The 17,708-nt window shown below is 42.3% G+C and overlaps 1 protein-coding gene across 3 annotated transcripts in view; it reads right to left on the minus strand.

Annotated features, from left to right (window-relative positions):
• Nucleotides 1-2,300: 2,300 nt before the first annotated feature.
• Nucleotides 2,301-17,708, minus strand: part of LOC110527722 (rho guanine nucleotide exchange factor 3) — a 124,163-nt gene continuing 108,755 nt past the window's right edge. For all 3 annotated transcript variants that reach the window (XM_021609182.3, XM_021609183.3, XM_021609181.3), the window contains 7 exons: nt 14,869-14,931; nt 14,004-14,100; nt 13,757-13,833; nt 10,333-10,590; nt 10,037-10,207; nt 5,090-5,276; nt 2,301-4,896 (listed from right to left, as the gene is read on the minus strand). In XM_021609182.3, coding sequence (XP_021464857.3) covers nt 4,499-4,896; nt 5,090-5,276; nt 10,037-10,207; nt 10,333-10,590; nt 13,757-13,833; nt 14,004-14,100; nt 14,869-14,931 — 1,251 coding nt within the window. In that variant the 3' untranslated portion in view covers nt 2,301-4,498. The remainder of the gene's footprint in view (nt 4,897-5,089; nt 5,277-10,036; nt 10,208-10,332; nt 10,591-13,756; nt 13,834-14,003; nt 14,101-14,868; nt 14,932-17,708) is intronic.

Genomic DNA, 17,708 nt, shown 5'->3' on the forward strand with positions numbered 1-17,708 from the left:
CCCGTAGCACTCACTTCCGTCATCATGAAGTGCTTTGAGAGACTAGTCAAGGACCATATCACCTCCACCCTACTTGACACCCTAGACCCACTCCAATTTGCTTACCGCCCAAATAGGTCCACAGACGATGCAATCTCAACCACACTGCACACTGCCCTAACCCATCTGGACAAGAGGAATACCTATGTGAGAATGCTGTTCATCGACTACAGCTCAGCATTTAACACCATAGTACCCTCCAAACTCGAGACGGCCTACAGGGAGGAGGTGAGGGCCCTCGGAGTGTGGTGTCAGGAAAATAACATAACCTCACACTCAACGTCAACAAAACTAAGGAGATGATTGTGGACTTCAGGAAACAGCAGAGGGAACACCCCCCTATCCACATCGATGGAACAGTAGTGGAGAGGGTAGTAAGTTTTAAGTTCCTCGGCGTACACATCACAGAGAAACTGAATGGGTCCACCCACACAGACAGCATCATGAAGAAGGTGCAGCAGCGCCTCTTCAACCTCAGGAGGCTGAAGAAATTCGGCTTGTCACCAAAAGCACTCACAAACTTCTACAGATGCACAATCGAGAGCATCCTGTCGGGCTGTATCACTGCCTGGTACGGCAACTGCTCCGCCCACAACCGTAAGGCTCTCCAGAGGGTAGTGAGGTCTGCACAACGCATCACCGGGGGCAAACTACCTGCCCTCCAGGACACCTACACCACCCGATGTCACAGGAAGGCCATAAAGATCATCAAGGACAACAACCACCGAGCCACTGCCTCTTCACCCCGCTATCATCCAGAAGGCGAGGTCAGTACAGGTGCATCAAAGCTGGGACCGAGAGACTGAAAAACAGCTTCTATCTCAAGGCCATCAGACTGTTAAACAGCCACCATTAACATTGAGTGGCTGCTGCCAACACACTGACTCAACTCCAGCCACTTTAATAATGGGAATTGATGTAAAATATATCACTAGCCACTTTAAACAATGCTACTTAATATAATGTTTACATACCCTGCATTATTTATCTCATATGCATACGTATATACTGTACTCTATATCATCTACTGCATCTTTACATGTATCACTAGCCACTTTAAATTATGCCACTTTGTTTACATACTCATCTCATATGTATATACTGTACTCGATACCATCTACTGCATCTTGCCTATGCCGCTCTGTACCATCACTCATTCATATATCTTTATGTACATATTCTTTATCCCTTTACACTTGTGTGTATAAGGTAGTAGTTTTGGAATTGTTAGCTAGATTACTCGTTGGTTATTACTGCATTGTCGGAACTAGAAGCACAAGCATTTCGGTACACTCACATTAACATCTGCTAACCATGTGTATGTGACGAATCAAATTTGATTTGATTTGATTTAGAGTGAGTCCATGCAACTTAAGTGAGTTAAGCAAATTGTTATTCCTAAACTTATTTTGGCTTGCCCTAACAAAGGGGTTGAATACTTAATGACTCAAGTTATTTCAGCTTTTCATTATGTATTAATTTAAATATTTTGAAAAACATAATTTCACTTTAATATTATAGGGTATTGCATGTAGGCCACTGACCCAAAATCTCAATTTAATACATTTTAAATTCAGGCTATATCACAACAAAATGTGATAAAAGTCAAGGGTTGTGAATACTTTCTTAAGGCACTGTAGCTCTATCACAACAGACCATAATACCAGTAACAAATATGACTTGGTCCAGTCTTTTCATGTCCATCTTTCTCAGCCAGGTCATATAGCCATCATCTTACAATGTGAAGTATCTACAGTGGTGAGAGAAAGTTTGAACCCTTTAGGATTTTTTTGTATTATGGGACCAAATACACTTTAATTAATAGCTGATTAATCTTGAGGTTCACATACTTTTTCCGACAAATACATTGAATGTTGGATCAGTTTCCTCAACAAAAAGAAAAAGTACATTTTTTTTGTTATATCAAGTTCACTTTATTTATTATTAGGACTTTTGAGGATTTTCTGCATAAATTTGACCTAAAGGGTTCAAACTCATCACTGTATTTTCCTTTCAATTCCCTTTATCTGAGGGCTTAGCTTACAGTACATAGCCTACAACAACATGCAGTATTTCGTTCTGAAACCATTATTTTTTCCTTGCTTTTTTCATTCCTTTTTTTCTTGTTCGTTAGGCCCCTCTCATTCCAATACCTCCCTGTGCAATCTTCTCACCTCCAGTCTCCAACATGAACCAAATAAAAGCATATTTAACTCATTCATAGTGGGAAAATAAACTACAAATAGACATCCTAAATCATAGATTTCAATACATTTTCTTTATAAAAAAGAATACTGTTTTGGGATATTTATTTTAGTGTTTACTTGGTCAAACCGATTCCTTCCTGAACTTCTATACAAATGAGAGGGAACATGACGCCCCACAAGTAAACTTTCACAAGATCATAATTACCTGACATACACAGTTTTGGCAACAATTTAGCAGTGAGTCAGTTCAACACAGAGCACCCAGTGACAGAGGACTGGTCAGAGTACAAATACATAAACAAGTGACTACTTCTTTTAAACAATAAAGGTCTCCACTTCGCTTTTTACAGGAGCAACCAGTGAGTCACTTTGTGGGTGATAAACGTGACCATTAAACACACCAACAGTAATTCATTCAATACTGGCTTTAATCCAAAATGTATCTTTAAGACATTGACTCTCAACACCATGGAAAATCCTGCTTCCTCCAGGATGGGTTCTTTACTTGCTGTAAAATGTTAAGTTTCCCACTTCTTGCAAATCTAGTAGAGATTGACTACGTCTAACTGCCCAACTATGGAATCTGTTCAGGTCTTTCTACATGAGATTGACTACGTCTAACTGCCCAACTATGGAATCTGTTCAGGTCTTTCTACATAATTTGGAAATTCATGTAATAATTTAATGTTGTGCTTACCTCAGACTAATTTACTTTATAGAGGAGATTTAAATAAACACAATCGATTATGAAATGAATCAAACCCCACCAACAGCTCTCCCCTCTGAGTGACATGTGTTTATAATAGGTTACACAACCAAGAGGCCGTATATGGGGCCTGTTCTAGAATTGCCAGTTCCTGACTTATGGAACACCATAGCTTTTTTTTCTTCTGGCCAAGATGTGGGAAGATTGAGGTGAACACCTTTAACCTCTTTTACAGGGTTACGGTAACCTGTCCTTAACGAACCCCCCTGCAACCCCATGTCAAGTACTACAATAATAACATCATATTGATTGTCTTTGAAAACATTCTGCTGGTCATTTTGAATGGGTATTGCAAACACTATGTTCTCTAGATTCTTACATCAACACACACACACACACACACACACACACACACACACAAAATATAAAACGCAACATGCAGGAATTAACGATTTTACTGAGATACAGTACATAAGGAAATCCGTCAATTGATATATTCATTAGGCCCTAATCTATGGATTTCACATGACTGGGCATAGGCCCATCCACTGAGAACAGGTTTTTCCCCCACAAATGGTGTTTATTACAGACAAAAATATTCCTGTTTCATCAGCTGGCCTGCTGGCTTGTCTCAGATGATCCCGCAGGTGAAGAAGCCTGATATGGAGGTCTTGAGCTGGTGTGGTTGCACATGGTCTGCGGTTGGATGTACTGCCAAATTCTCTAAAACAACATTGGAGGCGGCCTATGGTAGAGAAGTTTACATTTTATTATCTGGCAACAGCTCTGGTGGACATTCCTGCAGCCAGCATGCCAATTGTACACTCCCTCAACTTGTGACATTGTGTTGTGTGACAAAACTGCACATTTTAGAGTGGCCTTTTATTGTGCACCTGTGTAATGGTCATGCTGTTTAATTAGCTTCTTGATATGCCACACCTGTCAGGTGGATGGATTATCTTTGCAAAGAAGAAATACTCACTAACAGGGATGTGAACAAATTTGTGAGTATGGAACATTAAAATGTTGCGTTTATATTTTAGTTCAACACAAAGAAAATATCATCAGTGTATTCTCTTAGCTCTGGGAGGCCACAGTAGTACTGCAGTGGGATAATGTGTGATGGCAGTGTCTCTAGAGGCCCAGAGTCGGACCAGGAGAGACAACAAAAATACAGTCCTGTGGTCCCAGTCATCTCTGCCTTCCCTCCTCTCCAGGTAGACATCCACAGTAGACCTGACAGTCACAGCTAAGATACATGGTTGTCACTGCTACAGACAACACCACAGTCTCATAGAAAGATGCTCAAGAGAGAATGAGAGTTTTTTTTTTTTTTTCAAGTTCAGCAACAAAGAAAACTAACAAATGAAAAAAGTGGGTAGAATAAAAAAAAAGTGCTCCAATTTTCCACAGTGTATTTCTTCCCTCCCGTATATAGGGAGCATTGCCATGTTGCCACCAATACTGCCAAGGTTTAACCTTTAGCCTCTCTAACCCAGAGAGGTCATGACACCCCGAAGGTCACACTTCTGATGGCCTGCTACTACTAGAGTCTGTTTGGTCCATCAGGGCAGCCTGTGGGGGAGGCCAAAGCCTCGCTTGTGTCCATGTCCATGCTACAGCCTGGAGAGTCGACAGACGAGTCACTGTCGCAATGGTCCATGCTTTTTGGCTGGGGGGCCAGTGGTCCTGAGAGGGGAGGTGTTATAGGGTTCAGAGGGCCGTGGGGGCTGAGTAGGCTTGGAGGGGGCTCTGGGTCACTGATGCTGGTTTCCACCCCGACAGGAATCCCCAACCCCACAACCCCCATGGCCGACTCAGCAGCTCCTTTGGCCTGTCGAATGCAGTTGAGCCACTGCTGTTTGTTGAAGGCATCGCTGGCTTGGAAGGAGTGGGAGTGGAGCTGGCTACTGCTATTAAACGACACTCTGAAGAAGTTCTTGGCTGAGGAGAGAAGAGATGAGGTTAGACAGGGGAAATTCGATACAAGCAGATTGCAAGTTAATGACCACAGTGGGCATTAATAGACCAGGGGTGCCCAGCGGCAACAGTCCTTCTCCGCTAGTGATGAACCAAAGAGATCCTAGAATTCATATAAAAAATGTTATATATGTAAGTCAATGGCGTAAACACTTACTCCTCTCGTTGTTGCTGAAGGCTCCTCTGATGGAGCCTCCCAGGCGTATCACCCCGTCCTGCAGGTCCTCCCACTGCAGCTCTCTGACGGGGATGGGCTGGCGGTACAGCTGGTAGTACAGCTGCTCATTGTGGGCGATGGCTCTAGTGATGACCAGCACGTCCTGGAACAGGAACACATGCAGCTTCTGGAGAACGAGGGGAGAGGAGGGTGTTAGGGTATAGGGTTTTTGCCTACTTTAAAACATATATTTATCAAGGTTTCTCATGGAGGTACAAAACAATTAACTGCATTGGAAATAATGTAATTGGACCAAACAGATAGATACATACATACATACTTTGACAGGGCTTTGACTGTAATGGATTAAAGTCTAGCTACATTTTCTGGTTCCTGCCTCATGTCAGCATCGGTTTGGACATGAAGCTGTAGCCAATATGCATATCACCTATAATTTGACATTTTTATTTACGTACATAAAAAATAGATTTGAATATTGTGCCAATGTTGGCCTCTTCTGATCGAAGTAATTGATATTGTAATTACATTTTTATATATATTTCTTGTCCATTCAGATAGCTTAAATCTATATTCTTGTCTGATATATATATATATATATACACAGTGCCTTGCGAAAGTATTCGGCCCCTTTGAACTTTGCGACCTTTTGCCACATTTCAGGCTTCAAACATAAAGATATAAAACTGTATTTTTTTGTGAAGAATCAACAAGTGGGACACAATCATGAAGTGGAACGACATTTATTGGATATTTCCAACTTTTTTAACAAATCAAAAACTGAAAAATTGGATGTGCAAAATTATTCAGCCCCCTTAAGTTAATACTTTGTAGCGCCACCTTTTGCTGCGATTACAGCTGTAAGTCGCTTGGGGTATGTCTCTATCAGTTTTGCACATCGAGAGACTGAAATTTTTTCCCATTCCTCCTTGCAAAACAGCTCGAGCTCAGTGAGGTTGGATGGAGAGCATTTGTGAACAGCAGTTTTCAGTTCTTTCCACAGATTCTCGATTGGATTCAGGTCTGGATTTTGACTTGGCCATTCTAACACCTGGATATGTTTATTTTTGAACCATTCCATTGTAGATTTTGCTTTATGTTTTGGATCATTGTCTTGTTGGAAGACAAATCTCCGTCCCAGTCTCAGGTCTTTTGCAGACTCCATCAGGTTTTCTTCCAGAATGGTCCTGTATTTGGCTCCATCCATCTTCCCATCAATTTTAACCATCTTCCCTGTCCCTGCTGAAGAAAAGCAGGCCCAAACCATGATGCTGCCACCACCATGTTTGACAGTGGGGATGGTGTGTTCAGCTGTGTTGCTTTTACGCCAAACATAACGTTTTGCATTGTTGCCAAAAAGTTCAATTTTGGTTTCATCTGACCAGAGCACCTTCTTCCACATGTTTGGTGTGTCTCCCAGGTGGCTTGTGGCAAACTTTAAACGACACTTTTTATGGATATCTTTAAGAAATGGCTTTCTTCTTGCCACTCTTCCATAAAGGCCAGATTTGTGCAATATACGACTGATTGTTGTCCTATGGACAGAGTCTCCCACCTCAGCTGTAGATCTCTGCAGTTCATCCAGAGTGATCATGGGCCTCTTGGCTGCATCTCTGATCAGTCTTCTCCTTGTATGAGCTGAAAGTTTAGAGGGACGGCCAGGTCTTGGTAGATTTGCAGTGGTCTGATACTCCTTCCATTTCTATATTATCGCTTGCACAGTGCTCCTTGGGATGTTTAAAGCTTGGGAAATCTTTTTGTATCCAAATCCGGCTTTAAACTTCTTCACAACAGTATCTCGGACCTGCCTGGTGTGTTCCTTGTTCTTCATGATGCTCTCTGCGCTTTTAACGGACCTCTGAGACTATCACAGTGCAGGTGCATTTATACAGAGACTTGATTACACACAGGTGGATTGTATTTATCATCATTAGTCATTTAGGTCAACATTGGATCATTCAGAGATCCTCACTGAACTTCTGGAGAGAGTTTGCTGCACTGAAAGTAAAGGGGCTGAATAATTTTGCACGCCCAATTTTTCAGTTTTTGATTTGTTAAAAAAGTTTGAAATATCCAATAAATGTCGTTCCACTTCATGATTGTGTCCCACTTGTTGTTGATTCTTCACAAAAAAATACAGTTTTATATCTTTATGTTTGAAGCCTGAAATGTGGCAAAAGGTCGCAAAGTTCAAGGGGGCCGAATACTTTCGCAAGGCACTGTATATACATACACTGCTCAAAAAATAAAGGGAACACTAAAAATAACACATCCTAGATCTGAATGAATGAAAGAAATATTCTTATTAATTACTTTTTTCTTTACATAGTTGAATGTGCTGACAACAAAATCACACACAAATGATCAATGGAAATCAAATTTATCAACCCATGGAGGTCTGGATTTGGAGTTACACTCAAAATTAAAGTGGAAAACCACACTACAGGCTGATCCAACTTTGATGTAATGTCCTTAAAACAAGTCAAAATTAGGCTCAGTAGTGTGTGTGGCCTCCACGTGCCTGTATGACCTCCCTACAATTCCTGGGCATGCTCCTGATGAGGTGGCGGATGGTCTCCTGAGGGATCTCCTCCCAGACCTGGACTAAAGCATCCGCCAACTCCTGGACAGTCTGTGGTGCAATGTGGTGTTGGTGGATGGAGCGAGACATGATGTCCCAGATGTGCTCAATTGGATTCAGGTCTGGGGAACGGGCGGGCCAGTCCATAGCATCAATGCCTTCCTCTTGCAGGAACTGCTGACACACTCCAGCCACATGAGGTCACACTCCAGCCACATGAGGTCTAGCATCGTCTTGCATTAGGAGGAACCCAGGGCCAACCGCACCAGCATATGGTCTCACAAGGGGTCTGAGGATCTCATCTCGGTACCTAATGGCAGTCAGGCTACCTCTGGCGAGCACATGGAGGGCTGTGCGGCCCCCCAAAGAAATGCCACCCCACACCATGACTGACCCACCGCCAAACCGGTCATGCTAGAGGATGTAGCAGGCAGCAGAACGTTCTCCACGGCGTCTCCAGACTCTGTCACGTCTGTCACATGTGCTCAGTGTGAACCTGCTTTCATCTGTGAAGAGCACAGGGCGCCAGTGGCGAATTTGCCAATCTTGGTGTTCTCTGGCAAATGCCAAACGTCCTGCACGGTGTTGGGCTGTAAGCACAACCCCCACCTGTGGACGTCGGGCCCTCATACCACCCTCATGGAGTCTGTTTCTGACCGTTTGAGCAGACACATGCACATTTGTGGCCTGCTGCAGGGCTCTGGCAGTGCTCCTCCTGCTCCTCCTTGCACAAAGGCGGAGGTAGCGGTCCTGCTGCTGGGTTGTTGCCCTCCTACGGCCTCCTCCACGTCTCCTGATGTACTAGCCTGTCTCCTGGTATCGCCTCCATGCTATTGACACTACGCTGACAGACACAGCAAACCTTCTTGCGACAGCTCGCATTGATGTGCCATACTGGATGAGCTGCACTACCTGAGCCACTTGTGTGGGTTGTAGACTCCATCTCATGCTACCACTAGAGTGAAAGCACCGCCAGCATTCAAAAGTGACCGAAACATCAGTCAGGAAGCATAGGAACCGAGAAGTGGTCTGTGGTCACCACCTGCAGAACCACTTTTATTGGGGGTGTCTTGCTAATTGCCTCTAATTTTCACATATTGTCTATTCCATTTGTACAACAGCATGTGAAATGTATTGTCAATCAGTGTTGCTTCCTAAGTGGACAGTTTGATTTCACAGAAGTGTGATTGACTTGGAGTTACATTGTGTTGTTTAAGTGTTCCCTTTATTTTTTGGAGCAGTGTATATCAACTGTTCTATACTCCTCAGACTAGAAAATAGTTAACACCAGTGTGGAAGGTATTTTATTTTAAATACACTCCAGTTGACGTGCTGTATTTCATACACAAGTCTCAGAGATATAGTCAGGTCCGACATTTTCGGCACCCTTGATAAAGTTAAAAAAAGACAGCCTTTTTCTAAAAGTATTTACTTATTATTTTGTCACATACACCAGATAGGTGCAGTGAAATGTGTTGTTTTACAGAGTCAGCCATAGTTGTAAAGGCACCTCTGGAGCAAATTAGGGTTAAGTGCCTTGCTCAAGAGCACATCAACAAATTTTTCACCTTGACAGCTCGGGTATTCGAACCTGGAAAATTTTGGATGCTGGCGCAACGCTCTAACCGCTAGGCTACCTGCCACCCTCTTTGAGCTTGGAGAACACATTGGAAGGGATCTTAGACCATTCCTCCAAACAGAATCTTTCCAGATCCTTAACGTCCATCATCTGCCCTTATGGACTGCCCTGCATTTAAAATGGATTTCAAATAGTATTTGAACCCAGGTCCGGACGCCTCCCCCTCTACTCGGTTGTTATCTCAGTAGGAAAGATGACCCAGCGAGTGCCTAGAGGTGAACCTACTCTCTCAGAGCTGACTCCTGACCTCCAGTAGACCGATTGATATGTGGTGAGAGAGGTGCTTTAAGGGTCATGGTCAAAGGGTTTACTCGTACCATCACGGGTCTGTGTGGATTCAGAGGCTATTCATATATCTAAAATGGCAATAAGGTAAATCTATTAGAGGAAGACACTGCCCCCGCTCTTAAAAAAAAACACCTCACCATTGACTTTACTTATGTCAGAGGACATAGCTAGCAGTGGCGTGTCATTAAGCATTTTAATTGACTGTCAGTGGATATTACAGTGCAGTGTTATAGTACTGTTACTGCTTTTCGTGAGTGACACTGAAAAGTAAATGGACAGAAACACTCACAGCGTCCATGTTATTATTCAGGTAAATGTCCATCCTTGCAAATGTCCATCCTATCCTTTTGTATCCCTCCCTACCCGATCTCACTGCCACTCCAAAGTGTTGTGTTATTATGATCGACAGAGCACTACTCACAGCACCCCTGTTGTTCTTCAGTTCCCCGTGACAGCTGAGGATGCGGGAGCTGTCAATGAGTAGGTCTCTCTGGCTGCCCTCTAGGTAGAGGAGACGTTCCTTGTAGAAACGACACTCTGACTCGCCCGTCTGGGTGTTGATCTCTGCCACGATGCTCTGGATCATGTTGATCTGGAGAGAGGGAGAGATGGAGAAGGGTTGTGAGTGAGAATGTATGTGTGTGTGTGTGTGTTTGTGTGGGGGTGTCAGTGTGTTTGCGGATATGTGGGTCTCTCAATCTCTCCCTCTCTACTCACTGCCTCATCCAGGTACTGTCGGTCTGGATGGTCGTTCGGCGTGTGTTTGAGGATCTCCCTGAGCAGCAGGGGGTATTTGACCAGCCGGCTCCTGGGTATATCCAGGAAGTTCCACAGGTCCAGCTTCCTGCTGAAGGGCGACTCCAGGCAGCGCTGCAGGAAGTCGTGCACCCGGTGGTCCTGCTTCTTATGGTCCAGCAGAGCCTTGGCTGCCACCTGATTACTGCAGTATGAGTTGTAGGAGTCTAGACAGGGAAGCTGGAGAGGAGAGAGAGGGGGACGTAGATCAAGGAAGAGGTCAGTAATGGTGTTTCTGCTTCAGATAAGTGCACACTTTGCAAAGTAGCTCTTATTTATTGTGCACATGTTTCAGAGATGTTAGGCCTCCATACATTCCTGGTCTAGCTCTGTGTAGCATTCCCGTATGACCAACGACTCCAAGTCTTTATATATTGAGAAGAATACAAGAATGGAGTACCAGTGTGCTGGAGTTTTTGTCAAACTGCTCTTCCATACACCTGGACGACATCACATTGAAAGCTTTAGGAATGTACTGTAACTGGGCATGTGCAGCCAGAGCACAGCAGATGAACAGAAGTACAGAGAGAGGGAGGGAGGGGCTAAGTGAGTGGGTGTGGGGATGAAATCTCTTGCCTACTACAACTACATTCTGTGTACCACTCATACTATTTTGAACATACGGCTTAGTAAAAATGTAGGCAGTAAGCAACAAATATCAACATACTATGCTCACCCTTACTGAAAATGTGTCATCTAATGCGGAATTGCGCTGTTTCCCCATTCGTTAATTTTGTTAGCACCTCCCCTTATCTGAAGGGGCGGCAGGTGGGGTTAGAGGCGAGGGGTTAGAGGGGGGTTAGGGGTTAGAGGCGAGCCAGCAGCCGGAGTTGCCAGTTCGAATCCCAGGTCCAACAGGAAAAATCTGTCGGTAAGCGAGCTGGCAACCGGAGGGTTGCTGCATCAAATCCTACATGCCATTGCCTGCCGTTGTGCCCTTGAGCAAGGCACTAGGCCCTGACATCGATCATGCTCTTTCAAGTAAATAATCAGAGAAGCTTTCTTGGTATCATCTATTATAGAGCCAAGAGTTTGACCAGGATTGTTTTTTGTTTTTTTATGTTTTTTTTTACTGTGAGCCAGAGGCTCTTTCTCAATGAATCTTTCCTTGATTCCTCAAATAATCTCTACACCTCCTTTTTAAACTGCTTTGGAGAAGGGAAGGACATTGGACCTCCTCTAATACAGTCAGAGGCAAGAAGAACTCTAAAATAGTACTTACATTTCTATTGCTTCATTCTGTGCAGTGTATTGGGAGGTGATGTCGATGGGAGAGGGGTTGATGGGTGCATGTTCACATTCGTACATCCACATGACTAACCCGGAGGCAGCACTAGCCTCACAACCCTTTTTCATAGGAACACCACTAACAATCACCTCGTTCTTCGTGGAGGAAAAAAAACGTAAAAATCCTAAAAACTTAGGATGACCATTTAATCGTTGAAGGTCATTTTCATGGTGGATTGATCTGAAGTTCTAGCATGAGGAAATTAAGGACAGAGAACTTGCTTTGTTTCACTTTTCATTGTTTAAAAAGTGACCAATAGATGCTTTGGAGATTAAGTGGAATTTGGAAATCTTTACTCTATTACGCAACCACATTGACATCTTTCCCTGAGAAGCAGGGGAGCAGAGGAGGCTCTCCGCATCCTTGTCAGGCATACATTGTTCCCCATAACTACCTAGTGTAAACAAAAAGTAGGGATGAAGCGAAGGCGGGATGGAGAGGAGCCGCTCAGCATCAATACACTAAGAGCCTTGGACACACTTCACAGCACTGCAGAACTAACCCGATTCCAGCTCTTTGCTAAGGTGTCCAGCTAAAGTGTCACTGCACACATTCTGAGGAAGTTATCATGACATGTTACCTAAGAGCCTTGTTTTAACCTCCCCACAGGGTAACCAAACTCCACACCAGTAGGAGATTTCTCTGGGTGTTGCAACAACGGCTACTGTGGGTGTGTGAACCCCAGATGTCAACTTACCGAGCTTGGAGTGCACGCACACTACACAGAGCTCTGATCACACACACACACACTTGGCAGTTGAAGTACACTGGGCCAATAAGACACATGATGACTCTGTTTTCATAAGCTAGCTATGCTACGAAAAACAAACATCTCAGGCTGCCTCATGAACTAGCTGTTTTGAGGGTTCTCGATGGTTGAATCCATCCTCAGAAAAGTATTGAGTAAATTGATGCTGTGTGAAGTGAAGTGACACAAAACCACTTAGTTTGCCAGTGAAACAAGGACAAATTTAGCTCCCTCTCTCCCCATAGGCCAGTTCAGTTTACTGTTTTTGATTTGCCACAAACACCACCCCTTAAATATTTCCACATTTTGTTCTGTTAGTCTGTATTTAAAATGTATTAAATTTAGATTTGTTTTTCCACTGGCCTTCACACAATACCCCATAACGTCAAAGTGGAATTATATTTTAAGAATTCTTTACAAATGAAAATCTGTAACATCTTGAGTCAATAAGTATTCAACCCCTTTGTTATGGCAAGCCGAAATAAGTTCAGCAGTAAAAATGTGCTTAACAGGTCACATAATAAGTTGCATGGATGCAATAATGAGTACCACGTTTCATATTTTGAAGCATGGTGATGGCTGCATAATGTTATGGGTATGCTTGTCATTGGCAAGGACTAGACATGGAACACTGGTACATTTAATCATGTTTACATACTGTTTTACCCATTTCATATGTATACTGAACAAAAATATAAAAATGCAACATGTAAAGTGTTGGTCCCATTTGTCATCAGCTGAAATAAAAGATCTCATACATTTTCCATAAGCACAAAACGTATCTCTCAAATTTTGTGCACAAATTTGTTTACATCCCTGTTAATGAGCATTTATCCTTTTCCAAGATAATCCATCCACTAGACAGGTGTGGCATATCAACAAGCTGGTTAAAACAGCATGTTCATTACACAGGTGCACCTTGTGTTGGGGACAATAAAAGGCCACTCTAAAATGTGCAGTTGTGTCACAACACTATGCCACAGATTCCTCAAGTTTTGAGGGAGTGTGCAATTGGCATGCTGACTGCAGGAATTTCCACCAGAGCTTTTGCCAGATAATGTAATGTTTATTTCTCCACCACATAACTCACCTCCAACATCATTTTAGAAAATTTGTCAGTATGTCTAACTTGTTTACTGTTAGATATTCCCACCTCGGGCATGTGTAGTATGAACATACAACTGATTGCAAAGTCTAATCAGTATTGAAAACTGTAATATAATCAAGTTGATCCATCAGTTTTTCCTGTTTACGTCACATGGTCAGGAAAACCCTCATCCCCTACATATGATCATAACGGATGGTCTTACCCAGTCCACTAGGATGTGCCCCACATGTTCTGTGGAGCCGTCTGGTTTCCTGGCCTCTCGCAGTCGACTCAGCAGATCTGAATAGTGAGTAGAAGGAGCGGTCTCAACCTCTGTCTAATGGTTCATTTGGGTGTTAGTGTGTGTGTGTATATGGCTGTGTGTTGACTTCTGTGTTTGTGTGAGCAACTGTGTTTCTTTGCAATTGCCTGTTCTTGTGGTTCGGTCCTTTGTAAGCATTCATTCTCACCTTCATGCAGCGGAATGAGAGATTCCAGGGTTCCGAAGATCTGGTTGAGCTCATGTTCTGTCATGATGGACAGTTTCAGCATTGGGTCATGGTACGCCTACAGGTACAGAGAAAGTAGAATGTTAAGTTGGAGTCACAGCAATGCAACCCAACACTACTTTTCTCACTTGTTACATTAAAACAAGTTTTAGAAGCACTAAAACCTGAATCAAGTGTGAGCCCTGAAGATGAAAAACTCTTGGTATTTTTCAAATGTAGACATCCATGTCATAAGCTACGAATGAACAAGTGTTTGATACGCTACTTGATCATAGCTCAGACGTAATATAAACAACACATCCAATATTAGTGGGAAAAAAAACTTTATCCCCTTGACAAAACGGCACTAAAAAAAGACAACAGACGTCAAATGGGGCTGGCAGGTAGCCTAGAGGTTAGAGCGTTGGACTAGTAACTGAAAGGTTGCAAGATTGAATCCCTGAGCTGACAAGGTAAAAATCTGTCGTTCTGCCCCTGAACAAGGCAGTTAACCCACTGTTCCTAGGCCGTCATTGAAAATAAGAATTTGTTCTTAACTGACTTGCCTAGTTAAATAAAGGTTTAATAAAAATGGGACATCTCCATCAGATATAAAATACATTTTCGCAACAGTATTAGACTTATAAATAGACCAAACATCTGTTGGCATATTGTTGTACATCTACTGTAATGGTCAAAAACACACACACACACACCACGGGGTCTCAAGTGTGTGATTGTCGGAGCGTAGGAGAAACTGGAGCCTGGCTGATCAGCAGGGTAGAATAACTCAGCTGTGACACTCAACAAAAAGGGAAATTATCTTTATTGGAAAAGCAGATTGTACCTTCTTGGCCAGCTTCAGATCCTCAATGAGATCCTTCTCCCCTCGAGAAAGCTCAAAGATCGCCTGCAAAACACACAGAGGAAGACAGAAGATAGACAAAGAGAGAACTGTGAAACAAGGGTCTCCACGTAGACAAACATCTCAGTGAGAAACAACAATTCATGCATCACCTTCAAAAGATTGCATGTTTTATTTATTAAATATTTTTTCTAGAAAAAAGGAGTCGATATGAAGTATGCGCGTTTCACAACAGTGACAGACTAATCTAAAGCGCTCAACGCGTCGCCACTCTAAAGCCACAAGACTTTATCACCAGACTTCTGTTGCACAGAAGAAAACACAGGACCCCTGACCCCTCAATACTTCCCAATGCACAGATGGATGATTTTCTAAAACAGCCTATTCCATTTTCACTGTCCTTTGATGTCTACTCTGTGTGGCCTGAGAGGTGGAGTCCCAGTTTGAGTGGAAGGTGGTGGGGCATGTTGTTTCAGACAGGCCTGACTAATTTGAACTGTGAAAACTGAATTATATAGCATTTGATCCTCTAGTCTAGAGTCTCCTGTCTGACTATGCTCTGCCCTGGTAGAGTGGTGAACCAGGCGGAGAATCAATGGAGCCCCTTCACCCACTCCTGCTGCTCCTCTTTACAGTAACTGTCCAGTGAAAACAGAATACTAAGTGAGGTTAACTCGTACCCAAATAAATTGTGTTAACTCATCCTATACTCGTATGTGGCCAAAGCATAAATTGAAGAGAAAACACACACAAAATATATATATATATATATATATATATATATATATATATAAAACTTCTATCTCAAACAGACCGTATAAAAATTGCTTCCCATTACCTCAGAAGATGATTTTGGTATGTTATTAGGATCCCCATTAGCTGTTGCAAAAGTAGCAGCTACTCTTCCTGGGGTCCACACAAAACATGACATAATACAGAACATTAATAGACAAGAACAGCTCAAGGACAGAACTACATTAATACACTTTTTTTTTAAAAGGCACGCGTAGCCTACGTATCAATACCAATAGAAACAAAATATCTAGGTCAAATAGGCGTTGTGCCGTGAGGTGTTGCTTTATCTGTTTTTGAAACCAGGTTTGCTGTTCATTTGAGCAATTTGAGATGGAACGGAGTTCCATGCAATAATAGCACTATATAACTGTACGCCTTCTTGAATTTGTTCTGGATTTGTGGACTGTGGTGGCATGTCTAGTGGAGTCAGTGTGTGTCAACATGTTGACTATGCAAACAATTTGGGATTTTCAACACATTGTTTCTTATAAAAAGAAGTGATGCAGTCAGTCTCTCCTCAAGTCTTAGCCAAGAGAGACTGGCATGAATACTATTTATAATCAGCCCTGTGATTACAATGAAGAGCAAGATGTGCCGCTCTGTTCTGGGCCAGCTGCAACTTAACCAGGTATTTCCTTGCAGCACTCAACCACACGACTGGACAATAATCAAGATAAGTCCTGCAGGCTCTAGTTTTGTCTTGCTTTTTGGAATGTGGTGTTAAAGCAGAGCATCTCTTTATTACGGACAGACCTCTTCCCATCTTTACAACCATTTACAAGTACATTAGAGTGTCTAGTTTGAGAAACAGACGCCTCACAAGTCCTCAACTGTCATTAAATCTGGTTAGAGACAGTTTGCGCTGTTCTGTGAAGGGAGTAATACACAGCGTTGTACGAGATCTTCAGTTTCTTGGAAATTTCTCACATGGAATTAGCCTCCATTTCTCAGAACAAGAATAGACTGGCGAGTTTCAGAAGAAGGTTGTTTGTTTCTGGCCATTTTGAGCATGTTATCGAACCCACAAATGCCGATGCTCCAGATACTCAACTAGTCTAAAGAAGTTTAATTGCTTCTTTAAATCAGTACAACAATTTTCTGCTGTGCTAACATAATTCCTAAAGGGTTTTCTAATGATCACTTAGCCTTTTAAAAGGATAAACTTGGATTAGCTAACACAATGTGCCAATTGGAACACAGGAGTGATGGTTGCTGATAATGGGCCTCTGTACGCCTATGTAGATATTCTATTAAAAATCAGCCGTTTCAAATTACAATAGTCATTTACAACATTAACAATGTCTACACTGTATTTCTGATCAATTTGATGTCATTTTAATGGACAACATTTTTTGCTTTTCTTTCAAAAACAAGGACATTTCCAAGTGACCCCAAACTTTGCACCTCGTCAATATCACTCGGCCATCGCTCATCCATATATTTATATGTACATTCTTGTTCCATCCCTTTACTTAGATGTGTGTATTAGGTAGTTGTGGAATTGTTAGATTACTTGTTAGATATTACTGCACTGTCAGAACTAGAAGCACAAGCATTTCGCTACACTCACATTAACATCTGCTAACCATGTGTATGTGACCAATAACATTTTATTTGATTTCAATTTGTCAATGCCAGGTTTGTCATTATCGATCGTAAACAATACTTTTTCCACCTCTCCCACACTACTGTAACTTTACAAATTCAAACTTGCAATGCTTTTCTTTCATTATTTGTTTTTTTATGCATGAATACGATGGCTCACTTGACATTTCCTGCCTAAGTTTGCCAATGAAGTAATAATTAAAATAATTGTGATGAAGAAGCCATCTGATTTGATAAAATATGGAGTTGAATTTGTCTTTCTGCCCATAATTTCATTTACTCAAGTTTTTTCCTATCATTCTTTATATCATTAATTTTAGCTTCATAATATTTTCTGTTAAATCACATAATTTCTCAATTTGCAGTAAGTCAGCCAGTCAGATGTACAGCCAGACTTATTAGCCACTCGTTTTGACCCATCT

The sequence above is a fragment of the Oncorhynchus mykiss genome, chromosome 7 (assembly GCF_057628025.1).
Source record: "Oncorhynchus mykiss isolate SJ-2025 chromosome 7, ASM5762802v1, whole genome shotgun sequence".
NCBI lineage: Eukaryota > Metazoa > Chordata > Actinopteri > Salmoniformes > Salmonidae > Oncorhynchus > Oncorhynchus mykiss.